A 22,567-nucleotide genomic window follows, 5' to 3' on the forward strand; every position below is an offset into this window, starting at 1 on the left:
TCATCATCATGTGTTTATTTTACAGCACCGTAGGGCATATGGCCAGACACTTGGTGCCAGGAATAGGTAGAATGGGCAAGTTCTGTTCTTATGATGGGAAGGTCTGTAGCCCCAGGCAGACATGGGGAATACTTTCAGATAAATAAATGCCAATATAATACTCCCTTTAGTATGCTACATATGAAACCAAAGGTGAAACCAGTGAATTCTATATGCATTCTGGGTAGGCAAATTAAAGAAGTTACTATAGGTAGGGGTTAGAGTACAAATATGATTCCAATTAAGAGTGTCTATTCCAATGAGTAGATTTTGACGTATGGCAGAGCTCTGTATGTTTGAACTTATCTGAGTGGACTCATGTTGTATTTGGCTTTTTGTGCTTGGCTGATTTCACTTAGCATAATATCCTCCAACTCTTGATGAAGCGGTGCTTCATCTTTTATCACTACTTTTTAGAGATGTGTAGTATTCCATTATGTGCATATACCAGGATTTTTTAAAATCCATTTGCCTATTGACGGAAATTTCGGCTGTTTCCAATGGCTTGTGATAGTGAGTTGCACAGCGATGAACATTGGAGTGCAGATGTCTGTTCTGGTGAAGGTCTGTTTCTTATTTCTTCTGGGTATAAGCCCAGTAGTGGAATTGCTGGGACGTAAGGTAACTAGATTTTCATCTGTTTTAAGTTTTGCAAAATTGCTTTCCACAGTGACTGCACGTATCTTACAAGACCACCAGCAGTGAAAGAGAGTCCCTATAGCACCACACCCCCTCCAATATGTGTTGCTTTTTGAGTTTTGTGAATTGGGCTATCTTCATGGGTGTTGGGTGGTATCTCATAGTTGTTTAATTTGAATTTCCTGGTGGCTAAAGATTGGGAACTTTTTCTCATATGCTGATTGGCCATTTGGGTTTCCACCTTTGTGTACCTTCTGTTCAAGTCTTTGTCCCCCTCCTCAGTGGGCTATTAATTTTTGTCTTATTGTAAGCTTGCAGGATTCTGTGTATTTTAGTGATAAGTCCTTTGTCTGATATGCCATTGATAAATATCTTTTACAAGTTTGTGGGCTTCTTATTACTCACTTGATGAGGTCTTTCTATGCACATCAGGGTTTTATCTTTAGTATTTATCTTCCTTTCAGTGTGTCTACTTCCTTATTTCTGCTAGGCCATGTATTTCCAGGGCTCAGGTTACCAGCTTAGTCTCAATTTTCTTATTTATGATCCTGATAGTTTGGGGTTTTACCTCATGGCCTATGACCCACCTTTTATTGTTCTTGTATATGGAGGGAGGTAATGCTTGTGCTTCATTTTTCTGTAGGTAGATTACCAGTTTTCCCACCACCATTTGTGACAAAGGTCATTTGCTTCATATGTCCTTTTTGTTTTGGGGGGCGGGGGTCCCTTATCAAAGATCAGTTGACTGTATGCTGTCGTTTTTATTTCTGGGTTCTCTGTTTCTATCCTGTGGTCCATTTAGCTGTCATTATACCAGTTCCCATCCTGCTGTGATACCTCTGGCTGTATAATCAATTTTGAAGTCAGGGAATACAATCTCTCCCATTTTATTCTTCTTCTTGAGGGGTTCTTTGCCAATTCTGGGCTTCTTCTCGTTCCATATGAAGTGGGTAGTCAGTTTTCCATTTCTTTGAAAAATGATGCTGGTATTTGTATCGGGATAGCATTGAACTTACATATTACCTTAAGTAGTAGAATTGATATCATTACAATATTGAGTATTTTGATCCATGAGGATGGGCTATTCTTCCATTTGAGAAAGTACCTTTGGGTTTCTTGTAATAATGTTCTGAAGTTTTCCTCGTACAGATCTTTTGGTTTTGCTTGTTAGGTATGTCCCTAGATCCATCAATTTAAGCTTGGCTATTGTGAAGGGCACTGCCTTCCTGATCTCTTTTTCTGTAACCCCCTCAGTTGTATATAGCAATCTGATTGACCTCTGCATAGTGACCTTGTCTCCTGCCACTCTACCACATTCCTCTATTGCTTCCAGCTCTGCTATTGTGGAGCCTTTGGGGTTCTCAACATAGAAAATCATATCTGAAAATAATGATTCTTCTTCTTTCCCCAGATGAATACCCTTGATGTCCTTGTATTTCCTTATGTTATTAGCTAGGACCTCAAGGATGATGTTGAATAAAAGTGGGACAACCTTGTCTGGTCCACTTTTTGGTGGGAATATTTTCCCCATCAATTGTAACACTGGCTGTTGGTTTTTCATATATAGCTTGTATTTAATAGAAGTAATGTCCTTTCAATCCTCTCTTGAGAGTCTTAATTAGGAATGTGTGTTGAATATTGTCAAATGTCTTTTCTGCATCTATTGATATTATCACGTGGTTCTTGTCCTTTTTCCTGTCAATGTGGTGGATAAAACTGATGGATTTTCTGATGTTGAACCATTCCTGAATCCCTGGTATAAATGTCACTTGGTCATGATGAATTCTTCATTTTATATAGTTTTGCATTATATTAGCCAACATTTTGTTAAGGGTTTTTGCATCAATGTTCATTAGAGATATTGGCCTGTAGTTCTCTATTCTTGTGGGATCTTGCCTGGTTTAGATGTCAGTGTTATACTAGTTTCATAACATGTGTTTGGGAGTTTACTACCCTTTTCTATGCTCTGGAAGAACTTGTGTAGAATTTGTGTTAATGAATGTTTCTTTAGTCAACCCGGTCTAACACAAAGATGAATAACTTCCATCTTCAAAAAGAGTGGGTACTGGCCAAATTAGAGACAAGATTAGGAAGTTTCTAGAAACCAATGAGAACAAGAATACACTATACCAAAACCTACAGGACACAGCAAAAGCAGTTATCAGAGGATGTTTAATAGCAATAATGCACATATAAAGAAGGAAGAGAGGCTTATGGTCGATAGTCTTTATCACAAAACATTCGATAGTTGGAACATAGTCAATAGAATAACCTTTCTAATAGCCAAAGAAAAGAAATCAGGGCAGAGATAAATGAGTGGGAAAACAAAAAAAAATGCAAAAAATCACCACAGGAAAAGCTGGTTCTTTGAAAGGGTTAAAAGAATTGCTAAACCCCTGGCAAACATAATGAAAGAGAGGAAGGAGCAGACACCAATTTCCAGGATGCCAGGATGAGGAATGAAACAAAGGAAATTACAACAAAACCTAATGAAATGTAAAGACTAACTTTATATCAGGAAGTAATTATGCATCAATAAAGCATCCCAGCCCAGTCCAGATGAAGTCCATAAGGCTGACATTAGGCCGTTGGTTCGCTCTCAGCCCATGAATTGACTTCATAGACACACAGCGCACACTAATGCTGGATGCAGGAGGTCACGGGCAAGTGGGTAGGAATCCCAGTGGATCCAGTGGCAGTGGACACGTCTCCAGGGCTCTGGCTGCCATTAGTGTGGCTCCCTGTGTCTTGCCAACAGGAAGGTGAAGCAGAGAGAGAGTGTCCCACCTCCCGTGAGGAACAGAGGGAGCTCACAGAATCCTCACGGTTCCATGCCCACAAGGAGATATTTTCAGGTTGTGATTTGACTGACAGGCCAGACCCCACACCTTCATTCTTTTAGCAAGCTGACATGAAATGGTGTGACTATCAGAATCCTCCAAGTATCTGCCCCTGTTTCCTGATCTCTCTTTTCTTGATTTCCAGCTTTATGGCCTAGTGGGCAGAGAAGGAAGTCTGAGTAACCTCTGTGTGTTTGAATTTACTCAAACTTGACTTGTGTCCCAGCATGTGGTCAATTTGGAAATATGTGCCATGTGTACTTGAAAAGCTTGTGACTCTTTTGCATTAGGGTGGAGAGCTCTGAATATGTCTTTCAGGTCGAGTTGTCTAGTCATAGAGTTTAGTTCTGTAGCCTCCTGGTTGAGCTTCCTTCCCACTGCTCTGTCTTCCTCAGAGTACGGTGTATTGAAGTCACCTACTACTAATTGTTGAACCTGTGACTTCTTTTTTCATCTTTTGAAAGATTTGATTGACAAATTTCATGGGTCTCTTGTTGGTCATGTATATACTTATTATGCTCACTGGTTCATGGTCTACTGATCTTTTCCTCATTATATATTGCCCAATCTTATCTCTTTTTTGTCTTTCACCTTGAGAATGCTTTTGTCAGTGATTAAGATTGCAACTCTTGCTTTTTTAAATCGCCATTACCTTGATATGCTTGCTGCCAACCTTTGATCCTCAAACTGTTTTGTCTGCAATCTTGAGATGTGTTTCTTGTGGACAATAGATTGATGGGTTTTGTTTCCTAACCCAGTCTGTTAGCTTCTGTATTTTATTGGGTGCATTCAGAGATTTTGATGTTCAGATTGATTATATCCATCTGTGGATTCTTTACTGTCATCATGAACCTTTTGAGTTTTCTATTTTCACACCTCCCTCCTTAGTAGTGCATTCTGTATTTGTGGAGGGATTCATTTTTGCCTTCTTTACCCCATTGGGTCAATAACATCTCAGGCATTGCTTTTAGTGTGTTGCTTTCTGGATAGTGTTACACTATGTGGTGGTCTCCTGTTTGTGCTCCGTGGATATTGGTCTTCTGTCCAAATTGAAATGGAAAAACATTTTACAGTGCTGTTTTCTTTAAAGTGTGCCCTAAATTTTTCCTTGTCCAAAAAACTCTTACCTCTCCATCTATTTTGACGGAGAGTTTGACAAGATAGAGGACTCTTGGGTTACCGTTATTCTCCTTCAACTTTCAAAAGATGCTGCTCCACCTCACTTCTTCTTCATGGTTTCTGCTAAGTCTGAAAATATTCTTATCCGAGGACCATAATATGTGACTGCATTTTCACCCTCTAGCTGCTTTTATGATTTTCCCCCTTTCCTCAAAATTGGCTAATTTGACTACTCTGTGCCTTGGTGGAGTCTTCCTGGTATTCAGCCATCAGCTTTTCTTAATGTTCACATTACAAAGGGTCTGAAATTCCATGTTATGGTCTATAACCAAAAGAGAACCCTTAAAACTGTACTATTTGTGTGTGAGATGTTCCAGGACAGATTTTCAGATAATTAATCTGATGGTGATGACAATTCAAGGGGGAAATACTGAGAGAGAGAGAGAAAAAAGCAAAACCCACAGGGCCAGTGCTTGGTGCATTTAAAAATAATTAATATACACAAGATTAACGAAACCTGTGGGTGCAGTTTTGCCACAATCCAAATGGTGGTGACTTGGAAAGATGTCGTGGTGAGAAAAATTGGGAGTTAGAAATAAATAAAAAATATACATATGACCTCAATTTTCCTCATCTTAGTACATTAAAAAAAGTTCCCCCCCCTGATTAATTGAAAAAGAATAGGGCACTGAGGGTGTTTTGATTTAGCTAGATGCTCCAGGCAATCTTGCTGTTTTATAATGGCTAAAATTTAGCCCTCATCACAATGTGTAAACGGGGAAAGAATGACAGATTTACCTTGCTTGGAGTGCAGGAAGCTGATCTTAAGATGTTTTTGTAAAAGGGGTGAAATTTTATTACCTGAGCAGAAAGTTGTTCCTAGCACTGTCTTTGAAATAATGGTAGAGGCAGGCGAGTCACATATAACCATACTAGATAAAGGGTCTTAGAGCCTCTAATTCAAGTGGTCATTTAGATATGATAAATGATTAAATGAGAATTTTTGAGGGTGCCCTACATATTGTAAGTGTTTTGTAAATGTTATTGCCACGGATGCTTCCCAAGGTCCAGTGGTGAGAACAATAGGTAAATGTATGCATTTCACCCAGTGTACCTGATACGTGTTATCAGGAGAGACCAGTCCTAGCTAAATAACTCGTTCTCAGTAAAGTGGAGGAGCAGCAGAAGGGAGGAAGGCTTTGGGCAGGATGGATTGACCCAGTGGCTACAGCAATAGGCTCAAACATAAGAACAGTTGCGTGGATGGGAAAGAACGGGGCCATGTTTCCTTCGGTTGTACTTAGAGTCACAATGAGTCAGAACAACAGCACGTAACAACTGCAGCCAAGGACAGCAACAAGACACCTTAACCTCGAGCTGCCATTTCATGCATTTACTTTCCCCATGGATGGTTATACCCGGTGCATACATCAATTCTCTTCTGCAGATTTTGGAAGGCTGCAAAGTTTTTAGAGATGGGCTTTGAGAGGTTTTTTTTTCAGGGTCTGTCTCCTATGGTTGAAGACTTGGCTGCCTTGGTTTTTAGTGAGACCCTGAAAAAAGAAATGATGTTAAATCTTAAAATGTTAGCCAGCAGTTACTGGAGGTGGATGCCCCCCCTACCTTTTTTTAAGAGTAAGAAAAAAATTATCTCTATGTGATTGGGAATTTCAAGTTGTGCTAGGGATCTTTAGAATCTTTGGGTGACACAAACAGTTAACTAAGTTATAGGTCGGGGTTTGGGGTTTGTAGAGATTTCTTGGAAGAAAGGCTGGCTATTTCCAAATACTCAGCCATTGAATCCTATGAAAATCCTACGAAGCATCATTTTACTCTAATTCACAAGGGGCACCACGAGTCAGAGCCAGTTTGATAACAACAAAGATGTTAGTTACTGAGGCATCCAAATAGACAGAATTATGAGTTATGCCATAAAATTGAAAAGGATCGATGGCAGTAACACATCTATTTAATGTGTTGATTTTCCTAAATTTTGATTGGTATTATTTAAATATTGATCTTCTATAAAATGTGTAAAACTTGCTAATATTTAAAGGTTTGTCATTTCTTTTTCTTTTGTAAAACAAAACAAAACAAAACAAAAATCCAGGTACTTCTTTGATTATTAAGGTGCTTACTGCCACCTGGTGGCAGCATGTCCCAGTCCAGAAAGGACTTGTGAATGGTCCAGTTGCCTTTGACTCTTAGAGACCTTATGTGTAATAGAAGTAACCCTGTCGGGTCTGCTCCATCCTCACAGTTAGGATTGAGCCAACTATTGCAGCCACTGTGTTACTCCATCTCCTTGGCAGCTTTCCTTCCCCCCCTTGGATTGTTAAAGTACAACGTCCCTCTGATTTACTAAGCATGATGTCCTTTTCCAAGGACTGGTCTCTCCTGATAGCAGGTCCAGTGTACATGAGATTGATTTTTGCCATTCTCACTTCAAAGGAACATTCTGCTCGCGATTCCCCTGAGACAGATTTGTTTGTTCTTCTGGTAGTCCATGGTGCCTTCAATGTTGTTTGCCAACACCATAATTCAAATGCATCAATTCTTCTGGGGGAGGGGGACATTTCGTACAAACATAGAAGAGTAAAGTTAAATCAACATGCTCACTATGTTGTTGCATCAAGATCCCAAACTCAATATGTGTAAAATCAAATACATAATGTCTCCTTTAAATCAGTTATCTTATTAATTGTGTGTGCACCCAATTATCAAGCCCTCCATGTACATTATTTTCCTTAATCACAAAGCAAACATCTCAGTTAATCACTGCTATTACAACTTCACAAATGAGGAAATTGAGTAAAGAGATTTCCCAATGTAATGTTGTAGCTCTTAGCCAATGACACATGCTTCCTTCTACCATGTTGCGGAACACATCTTTCTTCAGTCATCCAGATTCGAAGCTCTCCTGTCATATTTCATCTTCCAGCTGTCCCATCACTCATCTATAATCACGTATCCCAAAGTCTTTTGGGGTTTTCCTGTATCTATCAGTTCTAACGACCAACACTTCTTTTCCAGACGTTCACAAAATGTAGATTCTTGCAGACTTCTTCAAGATTTTTTATTGAAAATATTTAAATGAATACACAACTCCATGTCATTGTCAACATCCACATTACAAAGAAGAATGCAGGGAGGAAAACGCCTTCTGTCCCAATTTCCATCCTCTCTCTCTTGTCTCCAGGGAAAGAAGCTTGTATAATTTCTGGTTTGTTGTCTTATAAACAGACCTATACAATGCCCATTACTTCACAGTGTGACAGTCTCATTTAATCTGTGTTTATGATAAAGACTATATTTATAGAAGGCACCTGATGGAGTCCATAGCTCATCCAAACAGTTAAATACTTGGATACTAACGGAAAAGTTAGGCTTCTGAATCCACCCAGGGGCCATTTGCTTTAGCTGCTCTAAGATTCAGAGCAGTTTTCAGAGTCTCTTCTGAGATCCATTTTGATCTTTTGTTGTCTATCTCTTTTACGGCCTTCTGCTCTCTTCTTGAGTAATGTCCTTAATGTCCTCCCACAGTTCATCAGGTCTGTCATTAGTGCTCAATACAGCAGCAACATGCTGTTCTTGAGATGTTCTCAAAATTCAGGTCCAATAGATTCAAGGCCTTATTTTGGCTTTAGTGGATTTGTTTAAAATTTCTCCAGCTTTATCCTGAATTTACATATGAGCAATTGATGTCTGTACCATAGTCAACTCCTGGTTTTAGCTGCTGACATTGAGCTTGCCCAGCATCTCTTCCCAGCAAACGAAAAAAACCAAACTCACTGCCCCGAATCGATGCTGACCCATAGTGACTTGGTAGGACATGATAGAACTGCCTCTAGTAGTTTCTGAGACTCTAGCTGTTTATACAAGAAAGCCCTGTCTTTTTCCTGCAGAGCAGCTGGTGGTTTTGAACTGCTGAGCTTGTGAATTGAAGCCAAATTTATAACCACTACACCACCGGGGTTCCTAGTTTCTTCCTACAGATGTAGTCAGCTTGATTTCTGTGGATTACTTCTGGCGAAGTCCAAGTGTATGTAATTCCTTTGGTATGGTTGGAAAAACAGATATTTGCTATGAACAAATCATTGGATTTACAAAATTCTAAATCTCCAGCTTCATTTCCATCACCAAATCCATATTCTCTTACTATTGTACCTTCCACTTTGTTTCCAACTTTTGCCTTTCAATCACCAATAATTATCAATGCATCTTGACTTCTATTTGATAAATTTCTGACTGGAGTCGTTGGCAGAATTTTTAAATTTCTTCATCACTAGCTTTTTTGGTTGGTACATGAGTGTGAATAATAGTTGTATGGATTGTATTTGTTTGAAGACAGATATAATCCTATCATGCAGAGTATTATACAATAATTGGAAAATTATTGATCTTGCAGTGTCCTTTTTGACAACAAAAGCAATGCCATCCAAATGGTCTGATTCCAAATGGTTAATACCAGTCCCTTTCATCTCACTAGTACCTAGGATATGTATCTGTATGCATTCCATTTTTGACAACTTCGAAAATTTCTAGATTCAAACTTAGTGCATTCCGTGTTCTGATCATTAGCAGATTTTTGCTGTTGTTTCTCTTTACCTTGAGTCATGCCCCATCAGCAAACGAAGATTCCAAGAGCCCATTCCCAAAGGTGTCACCCAATTCACGTCACCAGTGTCGATCCCGTTCTGAGCAAGCATCTCTTCCTCAGTCGCATTGAGGGACTCATCCTCCATTCCTGCCTTGGACAATGTTCTGCTTCCATTCATTAGGTCTTCAGTATCTGACAAAGCTGTGAAGAAACTCCTTCCTCTGAAGTAGAGAGGCTAGTCCTTCTTTGCTGTCTGAGTTTAGTCAGGAAGCTCACGTGAACGTGTTCACTTTGGGTGACCCTGTTGACATTTGCTATACACAGCTTCCAGCATCACAGCAACACACAAGTCGCCATAGGATGACACATGGACAGACATGTGGTGCGTTCAAAATGGCCGTGGTGAGCAATCAGGCTTGAGCTGTGTGTGCCTTTCCTGCTCTGTGGTGCCAACAGAAAATCTGGGAGGCAGAACTGACCAGAAAAATGGTTTTACCAGCTACGCAAATGACAGATTGAGGGATACTTTATGCATGTGCAAAGGGTGGGAAGAACTCTTCTATCCCCCTTAGTCTCTATAGCAGTCCATTCTCTAGCTTACAACAATGTGCTACATCCAAACATTTCTTAACATTATACTCTCTGTTTCCTGCTGGGGAGCCCTGCTGGCCTAGTGATGACATGTTGGGCTGAAATCCCCAGTCGGCAGTTTGAAACCACCAGCTACTGCTTGGAGCAAAGATGGGGCTTTCTACTCCTGGAAAATTACAGTCCCAGGAACTCAGTGGGGGAAGTTCTACCCTTTTTGATCGGATCAGTGGGCTTTGGCATGGACTCCATGGTAGCTGAGTTTGGTTATTTGATGTCCTGCTGGGAGCTCAGTGAAGTAATTCCAGATATTAAGTGAGCCACTCCAGCCCGCCACATGTTTCTCTCCCTTTCGTTGTTAGCTACCGTGGAGTCCATACTACTGTCTGCTTTGCAAAGCTATTGACCAATATGGTCTACAAAAATAAAAATTATTGGGATTTCTTCTTTAACGTTTTACCAAAGGGTTTGTCTATAAGTGTAGTACAATTGCTTTATCTGTGCCATTTGTTTGACAAGAATTGCTTGCTTTATATACATATTGAGGAGAGTAAGAGGCATTTATAGACTTGGTTATCCACAAAACAAATGTAGTTGTATAAAACTTAGATAATGGAGTATTTATTGTAGTATTTAATATTAAGAACCACGAGACACAGAAGATCTATCTTTCTAAGAACTGAATTTGCCAGGCAAATGAAGTCTTGTGAAGCTTTACAGATTGTCAGAGCTCTCTAATGTTCATACCGAATCAATATGTTTTGCATCAGAGAAATGAATTGGGTTGATCAGCATACTTGATCCATGTCGCTTCTTTGCTTGGATAAGTGTGGAGGTATTTTTCTATTTCTGTGATAGAATATTGAAATATGTTGGGATATTTTAATATGTATTCACAAAAAATAACGGTGAAGTCTTGGAGAGCCAGAGTTCTACGTAATGACTTTGCTTTTTTGGATCTCACCAGGTTTCCATCATGCATTCCAAGGGAAAATATTTCAAGTTTTCCCTCTCTGCCAGTGTTTGCCTTCTACAGGTTCTGAGTTTTTCAGATTTTACAAAATATATAAGATTTTGAAAGTTATATTTGATTAAACTTTATGTAATCTGTTATCATTCATGGATCAGTTTAAAATTTTCTTCAGCTTCCTTACCCATTCAACAATACATCATTTAAATTACAGTCTAACATTCCATTTTATAAACTTAACTTGGTTGATTTGAACCTCTAGTGTGAACATTGAAATTGTTCCCAATTTTTCAATGCTAGAATTCTTCAGTGAATGTTCTTGTAACATCTTGCCTTGCATCCATGGCTGAAGTGGTGTGAAGCACATCACTCTAGGAACGAAAATTGAGTAGCATGGTATGCAAACTTTAATAGTTACTGCCATGTCTCTTTGAATTATTGTACCATACTAGTAGTACATGAAAGTTCTTATGTCATCTTTATGCCATGGTATAATATTGCATATCAGTACCTCATATTCTGAAAATTCATAATTTTGATCAGCCTGAAATTGATACTGTGTGATCTTGTATCTCATTGTGTCTTTTAAATTGAATCGCCTCAATTATTGGGAGTGCTGTACTTCTTTCATTACAGTTATCTATTATTTTGGTTTTTCTCCTCTGTATACCTGCTTATGACCTATGCCCGTTTTTCTAGTGATCTGTTTTTCCTTATTGATTAGAGGTGTCATTTTAGTTGTGTACTAATCTTATTTTTGACTATATTCATTGCAGATATTTTCTTTACATCTGTGTTCTACATATGAATATATATATATACATATCTATATATGTTTAACCTTACTTGCTGAAAGTGTCAAGGATGTCACTTTCTGTTGAAGATCACGGATTGGAGCCTTCAGTTGGATTACAACTCAATGAAAAGAAAAAAAAAATCATCACAACTGGGCCAATAGGTAAATCATGATAACTGGAGAAGATACTGAACTAGTCAGGATTTAGTTTAGTTGGATCCACAATTAACGCTCATGAAAGCAACAGTCAATAAATCAAAGGACGCATTTCATTGGGTAAATCCACTGCACAAGACCTCTTTAAAGTGTCGAAAAACAAGGATGTTACTTTGAGGACTGACGTGCGTCTGATTCAAGAGAGCCCTGGTATTTTTAATTGCCTCATATGCATGTGAAAGTCAGAACCAGAGTAAGGAAGACCTAAGAAGAATTGATACAGTTGAATTATGGTGCTGGTAAAGAATATTGAAAACACCATGGACTGCCAAAAGAACAACTAAATCTGTTTTGGAAGAAGTACAGCCGGAATGCTCTTTAACAGCAAGGATGGTGCGACTTCATCTCATGTACTTTGGCTATGCTATCAGGTGAAAACAGTCCCTGGATTAGGACATCATGCCTGCTACACTAGTTGTTGTTGGGAGGTGCAGTCGAGGCCCAACACATAGGTACTCGATGTATAGCTGAAAGGAACTGTCCCCAGTCCTGAGACATCCTCACAATGTCCCTTTGTTTGAGGCCATGGATGTAGCCACTGTGTCAATCCTTCTTATCGAAGGGTCTCCTTTGTTCATCTCCAGGGACTGATCTCTCCTGACAACATGGCCACAGTGTGTGAGATGAAGTCTCACCACCCTTGTGTTGAAGGAGCATTCTGGCTGCACTTCTTCCAGCGTAGATTTGTTTGTTCTTTTGTCAGTTGATGGTGTTTTATTCACTTGCCATTGAGTCACATGCTGGCTCATAGCACCCCCCCCCCCACCGTGGGTTTCTGAGACTGGAAGTGTTTATGGGAATAGAAAGTTCAGTCTTTTGCGTGGAAAGTGTCAGACCATAGTACTTTCAATATTCCTTGCCAGCACCATAACCCAAAGTATCCATTCATCTTTGGTCTTCCTTATTCACTGGCTCACTCTCATATGCATATGAGGTGATTTAAAATACCATGGCTTGGGTCTGACTCACCTTAGTCCTTGCTTTTCAACACTTGACATCTTGTGAAAACGATTTACCCAATGCATTGCATCCTTTGATTTGCTGCTTCCATGAGCATGGGTTGTGGATCCAAGCAGGATAATATTCTTGGCAACTTCAATATTTCCTCCATTTTATCATGATATTACTTACTGGTCCAGTTCTGAGGATTTTTGTTTTCTTTATAATTAGTTGTAATCTATATTGAAGGTTGTAATCCTTGACCTTTAGCAAGTATTTCCCACCCTTCCCATTTTCAGCAAGCAAGGTTGTGTTGTCTGTATATCACAGGTTTTTAATAAGCATTGCTTTAATCCTGGTGCTGCATTCTTCTTCATATAACCCAGCTTCTCTGATCATATGTGCAGACTGAATAAGTGTGGTGAGGGAATACGGCCCTCCATCAGGTGATGCACTCCTCTTCCTGCTTCACTGCCATGCAGTATTCACTGGTTCTACTCAAGTTCCTGCCTCCATGGACAAGCTCCTCATGAGCACCATGTAGTGCTCCTAGCATCCTATTTGTCTCGAGGCTACCATAGCTTGCTATGGTACACACAGGTAAATGCCTTAGAATAGTCAAAGAAACGTAAGTAAACTTCTTCCTGGTATTTCTCTACTTTCAGCCAAGATCTGTCTGACAGGAACCTTGTTCCATACCCTCTTGTGAAACCAGCCTGGATCTTCTGTCAGTTCCCTGTTAATGTCCTGCTACAATTATTATTGGATAATCTTCAATAAAATTTTTCTTGCATGTAATATCAGTGATATTGTTCTACTGTCTGGGAATTCTGTTGGATCACCTTTTTTCGGAATGGGTGCAAATATGGATCTCTTCCAATCAATTGGTTAAAATAGCTGTCTTCCAAATTTCCTGCTGTAGATGAGTGAGTACTTTCAGTGCATTATGAGCTTATTGAAACTTTTCAATTGGTTTTCAATCAATTCCTGGAGCCTTATTTTTGGTTCATGCTTTCAGTGCAGCTTGTACTTTTATCAAGAAGTCCAAGTTGATAAAGTAGAGGGGTGGTGAAAAGTATACTGATTATATGGATGGACACAGTGGCTGCAACAGTGGGCTCAGACATAAGAGCAATTGTGAGGATGGGGCAGGACTGGGCAGTGTTTCCTTCTGTTGGGCCTAGGATTGCTATGAGTCAGACTGACGATGACACCTAGCAATAAAAATCATTCAGCAATCCATCCTTTTATAATTGATTTGTATGTATGGGTTTGTTGGCACTTTCTACCATGTCCCTTATTCTACTGACTTATTTCTAGTACTTGGGACATATTATCAGGAGAGATCAGTCCCTGCATCATGGTTGGGGTACCATGCTTGCAGTGCTACAGTGTATTATTTAATGTAGGTTTTCTTGGCATAGGCCTTTTTAATTGATGGATCCAGGTAAGGTAAGGTAGGGGAAGGTACCGATGTAAGATTCTGCTGTAAGTGATTGTTGGCAGGGTTCATAGTGATTACCACCCTGCTGTGTGTAAAAGGAGCTATCTCAGAAGCAGCCAGTGTGAATTTTACTCTGAAAGAGAAGAATCAAGAATGGAGTGTGTCCTTGGGACCCTGGAATCCTTGTACACGGAACCTCCTTGATCTAGGAGACAGCTTTGGCTCCAGAGGAGAAACAGCAGCAGCAGAATCAAGAGGCAGGACATTATACAGAGTAGTAGATTTACTAGCCCACAGAGCATATAAATCCTAGTACCTTCAGACAAGAGGCTAGTGTGAGGGTTGGGGTGTCTGCACGCTTAATTGGAAGAGCTAGGTTTGTTGACCCCTAAAGCTAGTGCCTTTGACTGAAGTTTTAGGTGGAATAGCCTGTCCTGTGAGCATTTGCTATTTGCCCTAAATGATTCTTGAAACATTGCAGGAATACGGCAGAGGCCAATGGGCCATGCGGCTAAAAGACCAAAGTCCAGAGAGAGGGAGGCTTGCACATGGGCACAGCTGAGAAGAGCCTATCTTGTCAGCATAACTGTATTCTGAGCATTTGTAACTTCTTATCTCCTGTAATAAGTTCCATAATTGTGAGGATTGTCTGCGAGTTCTGTGTGGTCATTGCAGCGAATTATGGAACCTACCTGAAAAGAAGAGAGTGCTGTGGGAGGGATGGTTGGTGTCAGGAGGATCTGATTGGAGAGAGCAGGGATGTCTGGATTCAGCCTCATAGAAACAAACCTGCCTTGGACACTGTTGGTGTGGAGTTTGATTCTCCTCCAACCTTGTGAAGTTAGGTCAGACATCATCCCCACATCTTTCGGTTTTGACAGTTGCTGCGAGTCAGAACCCACTTGTCAGCACCTAAGGATATTAACAAGGAAGCATATATGTATTCTTCTAAGAATACATTACATAGTCAGTTTAGAATGTTTCTATGCTTTTCATCATTTCAGTTGGACCAGTAATAGTCTATGGACATCAGTTTGTCCATACTGACAGATACTGAGTGAATGTGGAAACTTCAGTGTAATATAAGTGTTTCAGCTTCTTCCTTCTGGGAAGTAATGTGATTACATTTTTTCCTTCTTTCTTTGCATTTAAGCATTATCGTGCAATTTATGTGGCCAATTGGTTCATTCATGAAATTTATTGTTGTTGTTCGTTTCTGTAGAGTTGATTCACACCCATGGCACCCTACTTGTAGACGCTTTAAATTTAAACTCTAAAGGCTAGTTTGGAATTTTTCACATTTCCCAACCCTGCCTTAGCAATCATGGAAACAAGAATGAGATGGGTAACTTTAAAATGAGTAACTGCATTAAAAAATAAATTTGGCTACCTTAAATCACTGAAAATTTTGGAGTTGTTCATTATTACAATATATTGTCACTTCCTCCCCTCTCAATTATCATGACCCCAATTCTACCTTGCAGACCTGGTCAGACCAGAGGATGCACAGCGGTGCAGTAGGGATCTGGAAACACAGGATGGATGAACCCTTCAGGACCAGCAGTGGGAGTGGTGACACCGGGAGGGAAAGGGGTGTAGAAAGGGAGAACCGATCTTGGGGATCTATGTGTAACCTAGTGGAAGGCGAATTTTGAGAATGATGAGGGAAACGAATGTATAAGGGTGCTTTACTCAATTGATGTATGTATGGATTGTGTTAAGAGTTGTATGAGCCCCTAATAAAATTAAAAGAAAAGAAAATAATTTAGATGGTGCCCAGCTATCAGATAAAATAGCATTTGGGGTCTTAAAGGCTTGTTTCCAAACAAGCAGTCATCTAAGTGAAATGTCAGTTAATTAAGTCCACATGGAAGAAGCACACCAACCTCAGTGGTTGAAGGATTGTAAATCATATAATCTGAAGTCAAAGGAGGGAATAGTTTCAGAATGCACATTGTGAGAATCTGGCTTCCTGGAAGCTATGGAAGCCAGTGGAAGTCCAGGAAACATTGGTGACACCTACGGAGGAAATGATCTTCCTGTGAGTCCCTCTACTCAGCATGGAGGGATGGGAATAAACTGGTCGCCAAACAGAGTGCATTGGAGAGATGACTCTAGGAGATCAAAACTATAAACCTGACTTGAATGGTTAAAACTTGGTCAGTTGATCCCCTCTGTTGCACGTTGACCCTGATCTGATTTTCAACATTGTCTGTGGGTGTTTTGTTCTTGTTTTGTTCATACTGGGACTTATCTCACATGTACTTTGTCATTGTGGGTAACCCTCTTGAATTTTTTACAGTGCTTTTGTGTTTATGAAACCCAGGATTGCTAAACCTATAGAGACTGCAAACAGAGGAGGATTCCTGGGGAGGGCATCACGGCGAGGGTGAAAGGGGAAATAATATCAAGGAGTTCTGGAGGGAGGAGAGTATTTGAAACTGACTGTGGTGGCAATTTTACAGTACTGCTTGATTTGACTGAACTATGGGATGATATGGTATCTGTATTAACTCCCAATAAAATGGTCTTGGGAAAAAAATTTTAAAAATAAATAAAAATAAAAAGATTTATTAAATAAAAAACAAGATTTGAAAACAATAATAAAGTATAAATAAAAAAATAAAAAACAAAGAGTTGTACAAGCCCCCAATAAAATGATTAAAAAAAGAATAAATAAAGATAAATTAAAAAACCCAAACAATATATTGTATATATACACTCCTGTATTAGGAAAATTTTTCATGCAGTTTTTGTGGTAAAATTAGGTGCTTCAACTGATATTCAGGTCGGCTTATGCTTGAGTATATATGGTATATCCTGATACAGTTCATCTGTAGCTGATCTGTAAACATTGTTACAATATATCTTAGTATAGCCTGATATAGTTAAACTGTATCTGTAAATAGATAACCGATATAGGTAGACTATATCATTTTAATTTGATGATTTGTGGAAATGGTAATCCAACATCCTGCATTATTAGAAGATAACAGTGACTTTCAGTCTTTCTTTAATTTTGAGAACAAATTGTGTTACTTTTGTTCAAATTGTGTTACTTTTGTTGCTGCTGCTTTTAGCAGCTAACATTGTACTCATATTCCCCTTAAACAGCATTTTATGTCCTTACTTGGCTTGTCTTGGCCCAGAGGCAACTGATAGATCAGTCTGAGCTAATTTTTTTTGAGACCCTACCTTTCATTTTCCAGTTTATGTTCCTCATCTATTATGTCAGCAATTCCTCTCTCACTCTGAATTTCCTTCCCTGGTGTATTTACAGTTTTAAAGATGAGACCTGAAAAGATGAATGATTTCCTTAAAATCTCTATTGATCAACTTTATGGCCATATGGTGAGGAGCCTTTTGAGACAAGCAGGATTTCTCTGCTTTCTCTCATTAGGTAACATTGATACCTACTCAGCTGACATTTATTGTTGACTTTACAGATCCATGATTATTTATTAGTTCTGACCACATTCCCAAATCAGTGTGTTAAATATCTGGGCCAAGAATAAGAGGGTAAAGACAAGAGGCAGAAGAGACATAACAAAGTACTTCCCAGGCAGAAGTACATTTTCCATACAATCTCTCCATTGATTAGAGATTCCTGTATGCTAGCAAATTCCTTCTAAACAAGCAAAATTGTCTCATTTTATGACGGAGGTTGGTCAGTGATGGAGGTGGAGAGAGAAATATCTGGAGAGTCACATTTTTAGTTTATTTATTTACTTACTTTTAATTGTGAATTGGGTGCAGGTTTATAAAGCAGATCATCCGTTTCCCATTCAGTAATTCACATATGCATTTTCCCATCTCATTGATTGCACTTGTCTCAAAGTAACGTATATCTCACTTCCTCCCTGCGTTTTCTGTGTCCATTCCTACTCTTTGTGCTTTGTCCTGGGGCAAAGGCTGCCTTTTAAAAATCACAAGTGGTTGATATTCTAAAGTGTGTGTATCTCACTAGTATTATTCCTCCCTGTGTAGACCTGTTTATAATTTGGATGAAAATTGAGCCATGGGGTGAGTTCAGGTCCATACCTAAAGGTGACTAAGGCCACCAGTCTCTATCCATCCAGAAAGCCTAGTCTTGTTTACGATTTTGAGTTTTGTTTCACATTTTCCTTCCATTGTATTTAAGTCCTGTTCATGTGCTCCCTTTTAGAGCAGTTAGTAGTGGTAACTGGGCACCATCTCGTTTTTGCCTCAGAATTATACCTGCTGGTCCTCAATTACTAGAGGAAAGAAGGCTCTCCTTTGTGGCACATGCAGAAGCTTGTAGGTCTGTTATTTGGCACTTGAGACGTGCTTCCGAGGTTCTGAGATTAGCCCTTTCCTTGCTCACATTTTCTATTGTAAGGAGGACCAGCTAACCAGCTTCCCTATACTTCTCATCCTGACAAGACTGCTGGAAAATATCAAACACACAATCACCCAGAGCCTGTGCTCTCACCAGCACTTCATCTATTGATGGTGATATTGTGGCCATTAGCTTTGCAACTTCAGAACATGGATTAACACCACTATCTCCAGGAAAAGTGGCAGACTTATTCATGCCTTAGCAATAGAGGCAGCATTCTCAGTGCTGGTAGGACTAATTAGGCTGGAGAGACAATTTGAGGAGCCCATATTTATGATCTTGTTTCTCTAGAACCACCCCTGGTACCAATGGTGTTAGACAGGATTCTCTAGAGAAACAAAACCAGTATACTTATGATCATAAATATGAATAGATTTATACAGCATGAGGGACTGTAACAGCTAATTAGTGCCCATAGCAGTACAGAGGGCTCAGTTCAACTCACTTTCAGAGAAGAGTTAATATACTAGAAGTCCTTCAGCTCACGTGGGTTGCTGAGTCCAAGGTCAAGGAAGCAGACAGTGGAATCCTCCCTCGGGCAAGGCAAGCAGAGTTGACCACAGGCAGCAAACAGCAGGTGGGTCACCAAAAGTCAGTAGCTCGGGAGCTTAGTGAAGCAGGCCTAGATGGGATATCGAACTCAAGCAATGCAAAGATCTACCAGTCTTAAGCTCAAGCAAGGTATACACCAACAGCATGGCAAAGCAGACCTCAAAGGACATGATCCATGGGTTGGCTTTGCCCACAAGTAACTCACAGGTCAAGGCAGAGAACTAGCAGCAGTATGCTTCAGCATGCTCACGATCACCAGAGAGGAAGAGGGAGGGGGTCTGGCCTTGCAGAGCCAATTATCTCTTTGCCCTCCTATCAACTACTACCTGATTAATCCCGCATGTTCTTATTGGCTAGGATGGCACATTAAACCTAACTATCACACTATGTGTCTTCAATGCTTACCATTCTTCTTTCCTCCAGACATGGAGAGGCCAATATTTGCAGCTTAGATGGCCACCCATATGCTTTTAAGACTCCAGTGGCCATTAACCAATGTATACTCCTATACTCTGTGCCCTCAAGTTGATTCTGACTTATAGTGAGGCTATTGCACTGCCATTGAGTAGAATCTGACTCATGGTGACTCCATAGGACAGGGTAGAACTGCAGGTGAGGGTTTCTAAGACTGTAACTCTTTACAGAAGTAAAAGCCTTGCCTTTCTCCTGTGGAGCAGCTGGTGCATTGGGACTGCTGACTTAATGGTTAGGTGGAGGCTGTGGCAGTTACATATATAATCTCCTGTTTACTTGAACAAAGGGGTGTAGTCTAGCCTGTCAATCAATGATGCCTCTGTGTGGGCATGGCCTTCTTCTGAGGATTCTGGGAACTCCTTTCTACCTCCCTGGAGGTAGGGCACACCCTCTCTCTGTTATACCTTCCTGTTGACAAGCCACATGGAGCCATGCTGATGATGGCAGCCCGAGCCCTGGAGATGCTTCCACTGCCACTGGATCCACAAGACTTCCCACCCACTGGCCTGTGATCTTCCTGCATTTGGCATCATTGCATGTGTTGGATGAGTCTGAAGAGGAATTCATAGACTGGTATTGGACATATGGGCTAATATCAGACTTATGGACTTGATCTGGTCTGGGCTGGGATGTCTTATTGATTACTTCTTGATATAAAGTTCTCTATTGCACATCAATGAATTTGTTTCTCTAGTTTACCCAGACTAATAGCCCAACATGTAACCACTGTGCCATCAACAACTCTATCACAGGATGTAAAATATTGCCTTGTGGATTGTTATGCCAGTTGGCATGGGTGATCCTTGAGACTATGGACCTGAGCTATCAGGTCTATCAACTCATTATCTCAGGGTGCTTGGTTATGTCTAGGAAGTTCTCATAAGTTTGACCTTTGTATAGTCTACCACGTTTACAGATATATTTGTGGCAAAGGTAAATACATGTATAAAATTATGCTTGTGAGTATATGTCCACTCTTCCTCCCATACTCATTCAACCTGCATCTTTTATCCATGCATCTGCCCTTAGATTACTGTTATTTCAAGATTGTATATATAATAATATTTACCTCTGTTGCTTTTAGTTCTTGCACTCCTCCCTGTGTCTTGCCTTGCCTCTATCATGTTTTTGACAGCTATCCTCTTATTGCATATTGCCTTCCCCTTTATCAAGTTAATGGGAAATTAGCCAGTGATTTACCCTTTCTTTTCTTGTAATTTTTACTTCCTAGCAATTAACACTGCACCAAAGCAATGCAATATGCTGTGCAAAAAAAAAAACACATGAAAACAAACAAACAAACAAACAAACCCACTGCCTTCGAGCCTATCCTCACTCTGAGACCTTGCAGGATATGGGGATTCCCCCTCCCCCTGCAACAACACAATGCAATATGCTGTGCAAAAACACCACATGAAAACAAACAAACAAACAAACCCACTGCCTTCAAGCCTATCTTCACTCATTGAGATGTTGCAGGATGCGGGGCTTCTAAAGGTGCAATCTTGTAGACATTCTCTGCCTTATCTCTTTCCCATGAAGCAACTGGTGGGATTGAACCACTGACCTTCCAGTCTCCTAGAGGTAGCTGTGATAAAGGCTTCCTGAAGGTGTATCCAGTTTGTCTCTGATGAATAATTGTAGAATATAGACTCAGACACGTTTGTATAGTGGGCTCATTCAATAGGGTTGGCTTTGAGAGGTCCTTTTCGAGAGAATCCAGGTATTTTATTTTGATGTGGTACTGGCATCAACCAAATACCAGAACCTCCCTCATCGTTTTAGAATCCTAGTGGAGATCCATGAGTGATATAAATGAGTAATGTGCTTGGCTTTTAACCAAAGTGTGGAGTTTGGAGTTTCCTTGGAAGAAAGGATTGGTGAGCTACTGAAAATTAACCATTGAAAATAGCTCTACTTTGGCACACCTGGGGTTACTCTAAATCAGAATGGACGTCACAGAATTTTTAAAAAGCGTGGGTTACAGACATTCTTAAAATTCAGCTCACATATCAAAATCTGCTATGCATGCCTCTAGTAGTTTCCATGAAGAATATCAATGATTATTTGCGAGGCTAGGACATGTTCTTGCCCAACTTCTTACTCCTTAAAAATGATTGTTAATTAAAGTTTACCTGGTTAATTCAAGTTTACATCTCTCTCTCTCTTTTTAGGTGGTTCTTTGGAGCGATCAAAAGAGCAGATGCTGAAACACAATTATTATATTCAGAAAATCAGACAGGTGCCTTTCTTATCAGAGAAAGTGAAAGCCAAAAAGGAGATTTCTCCCTTTCAGGTACAGACAACGTTGTATGTGATTTAAGTATATGTCTGAGAGACTACTGTCATGAACCTGTAGTGTGAATATAAACTTGTTTATTTAAAAATTGCCATATTTCTTATCTGCATGATAAGACCCCAAATAGATCTGTTGACATACTCAAATGTAATAGAAGTTGGCAAAATATTTCTATGTCGAGCTAAAAGCCCAGCTAAACAGTTTCAAATAGATGAACACTCGATATGAAATGAAAAAAAACAACCCCCACAAATCTGGCTGCATTTTCCCACTGATGCGTTTTCTCAGAACCTTGTAACAAACTGGAAAGCAAGAGGCAAGAAAAATTGATCTTTCCACATTCACTCAGTGATTGTTTCTTTCTTTGAGTTTCATTTGTCTTTGTCTGGTAAATAGAAAATGAATACTAAAGAGAAATGTTTTCAATGAACTCTGGGCATCTAAAACTTAGTTATATGCATTTATAAGTTTTTACATAGAAGAACCAAATACAGACCCACCCTGGGAAAAAGAAACAGAAGGTGTCTGAGAAAGAACTTTTAGACCTATGTCTGTATACATACTTTTACTACATAAGAATCTGCATTTTTGATGTAGTTTGCAATGCTGCAGAATGCCTTTTCTTAAAGATTCTAGCCCCAAACATGTCTTCCTGCATTGAGTTCTTCTGGGTTTTTTTTTTTTTAATTTAA

The 22,567-nt window shown here is 39.7% G+C and overlaps 1 protein-coding gene across 1 annotated transcript in view; it reads left to right on the forward strand.

Annotated features, from left to right (window-relative positions):
* The window catches only part of FRK (fyn related Src family tyrosine kinase), a 131,358-nt gene that overhangs the window by 51,026 nt on the left and 57,765 nt on the right, over positions 1 to 22,567 (forward strand). The window contains exon 2 of the mRNA XM_075553980.1: positions 21,751 to 21,872. Within this exon, the coding sequence (XP_075410095.1) occupies positions 21,751 to 21,872 (122 nt within the window). The remainder of the gene's footprint in view (positions 1 to 21,750; positions 21,873 to 22,567) is intronic.

The sequence above is a fragment of the Tenrec ecaudatus genome, chromosome 7 (assembly GCF_050624435.1).
Source record: "Tenrec ecaudatus isolate mTenEca1 chromosome 7, mTenEca1.hap1, whole genome shotgun sequence".
Taxonomy (NCBI): Eukaryota; Metazoa; Chordata; class Mammalia; order Afrosoricida; family Tenrecidae; genus Tenrec; species Tenrec ecaudatus.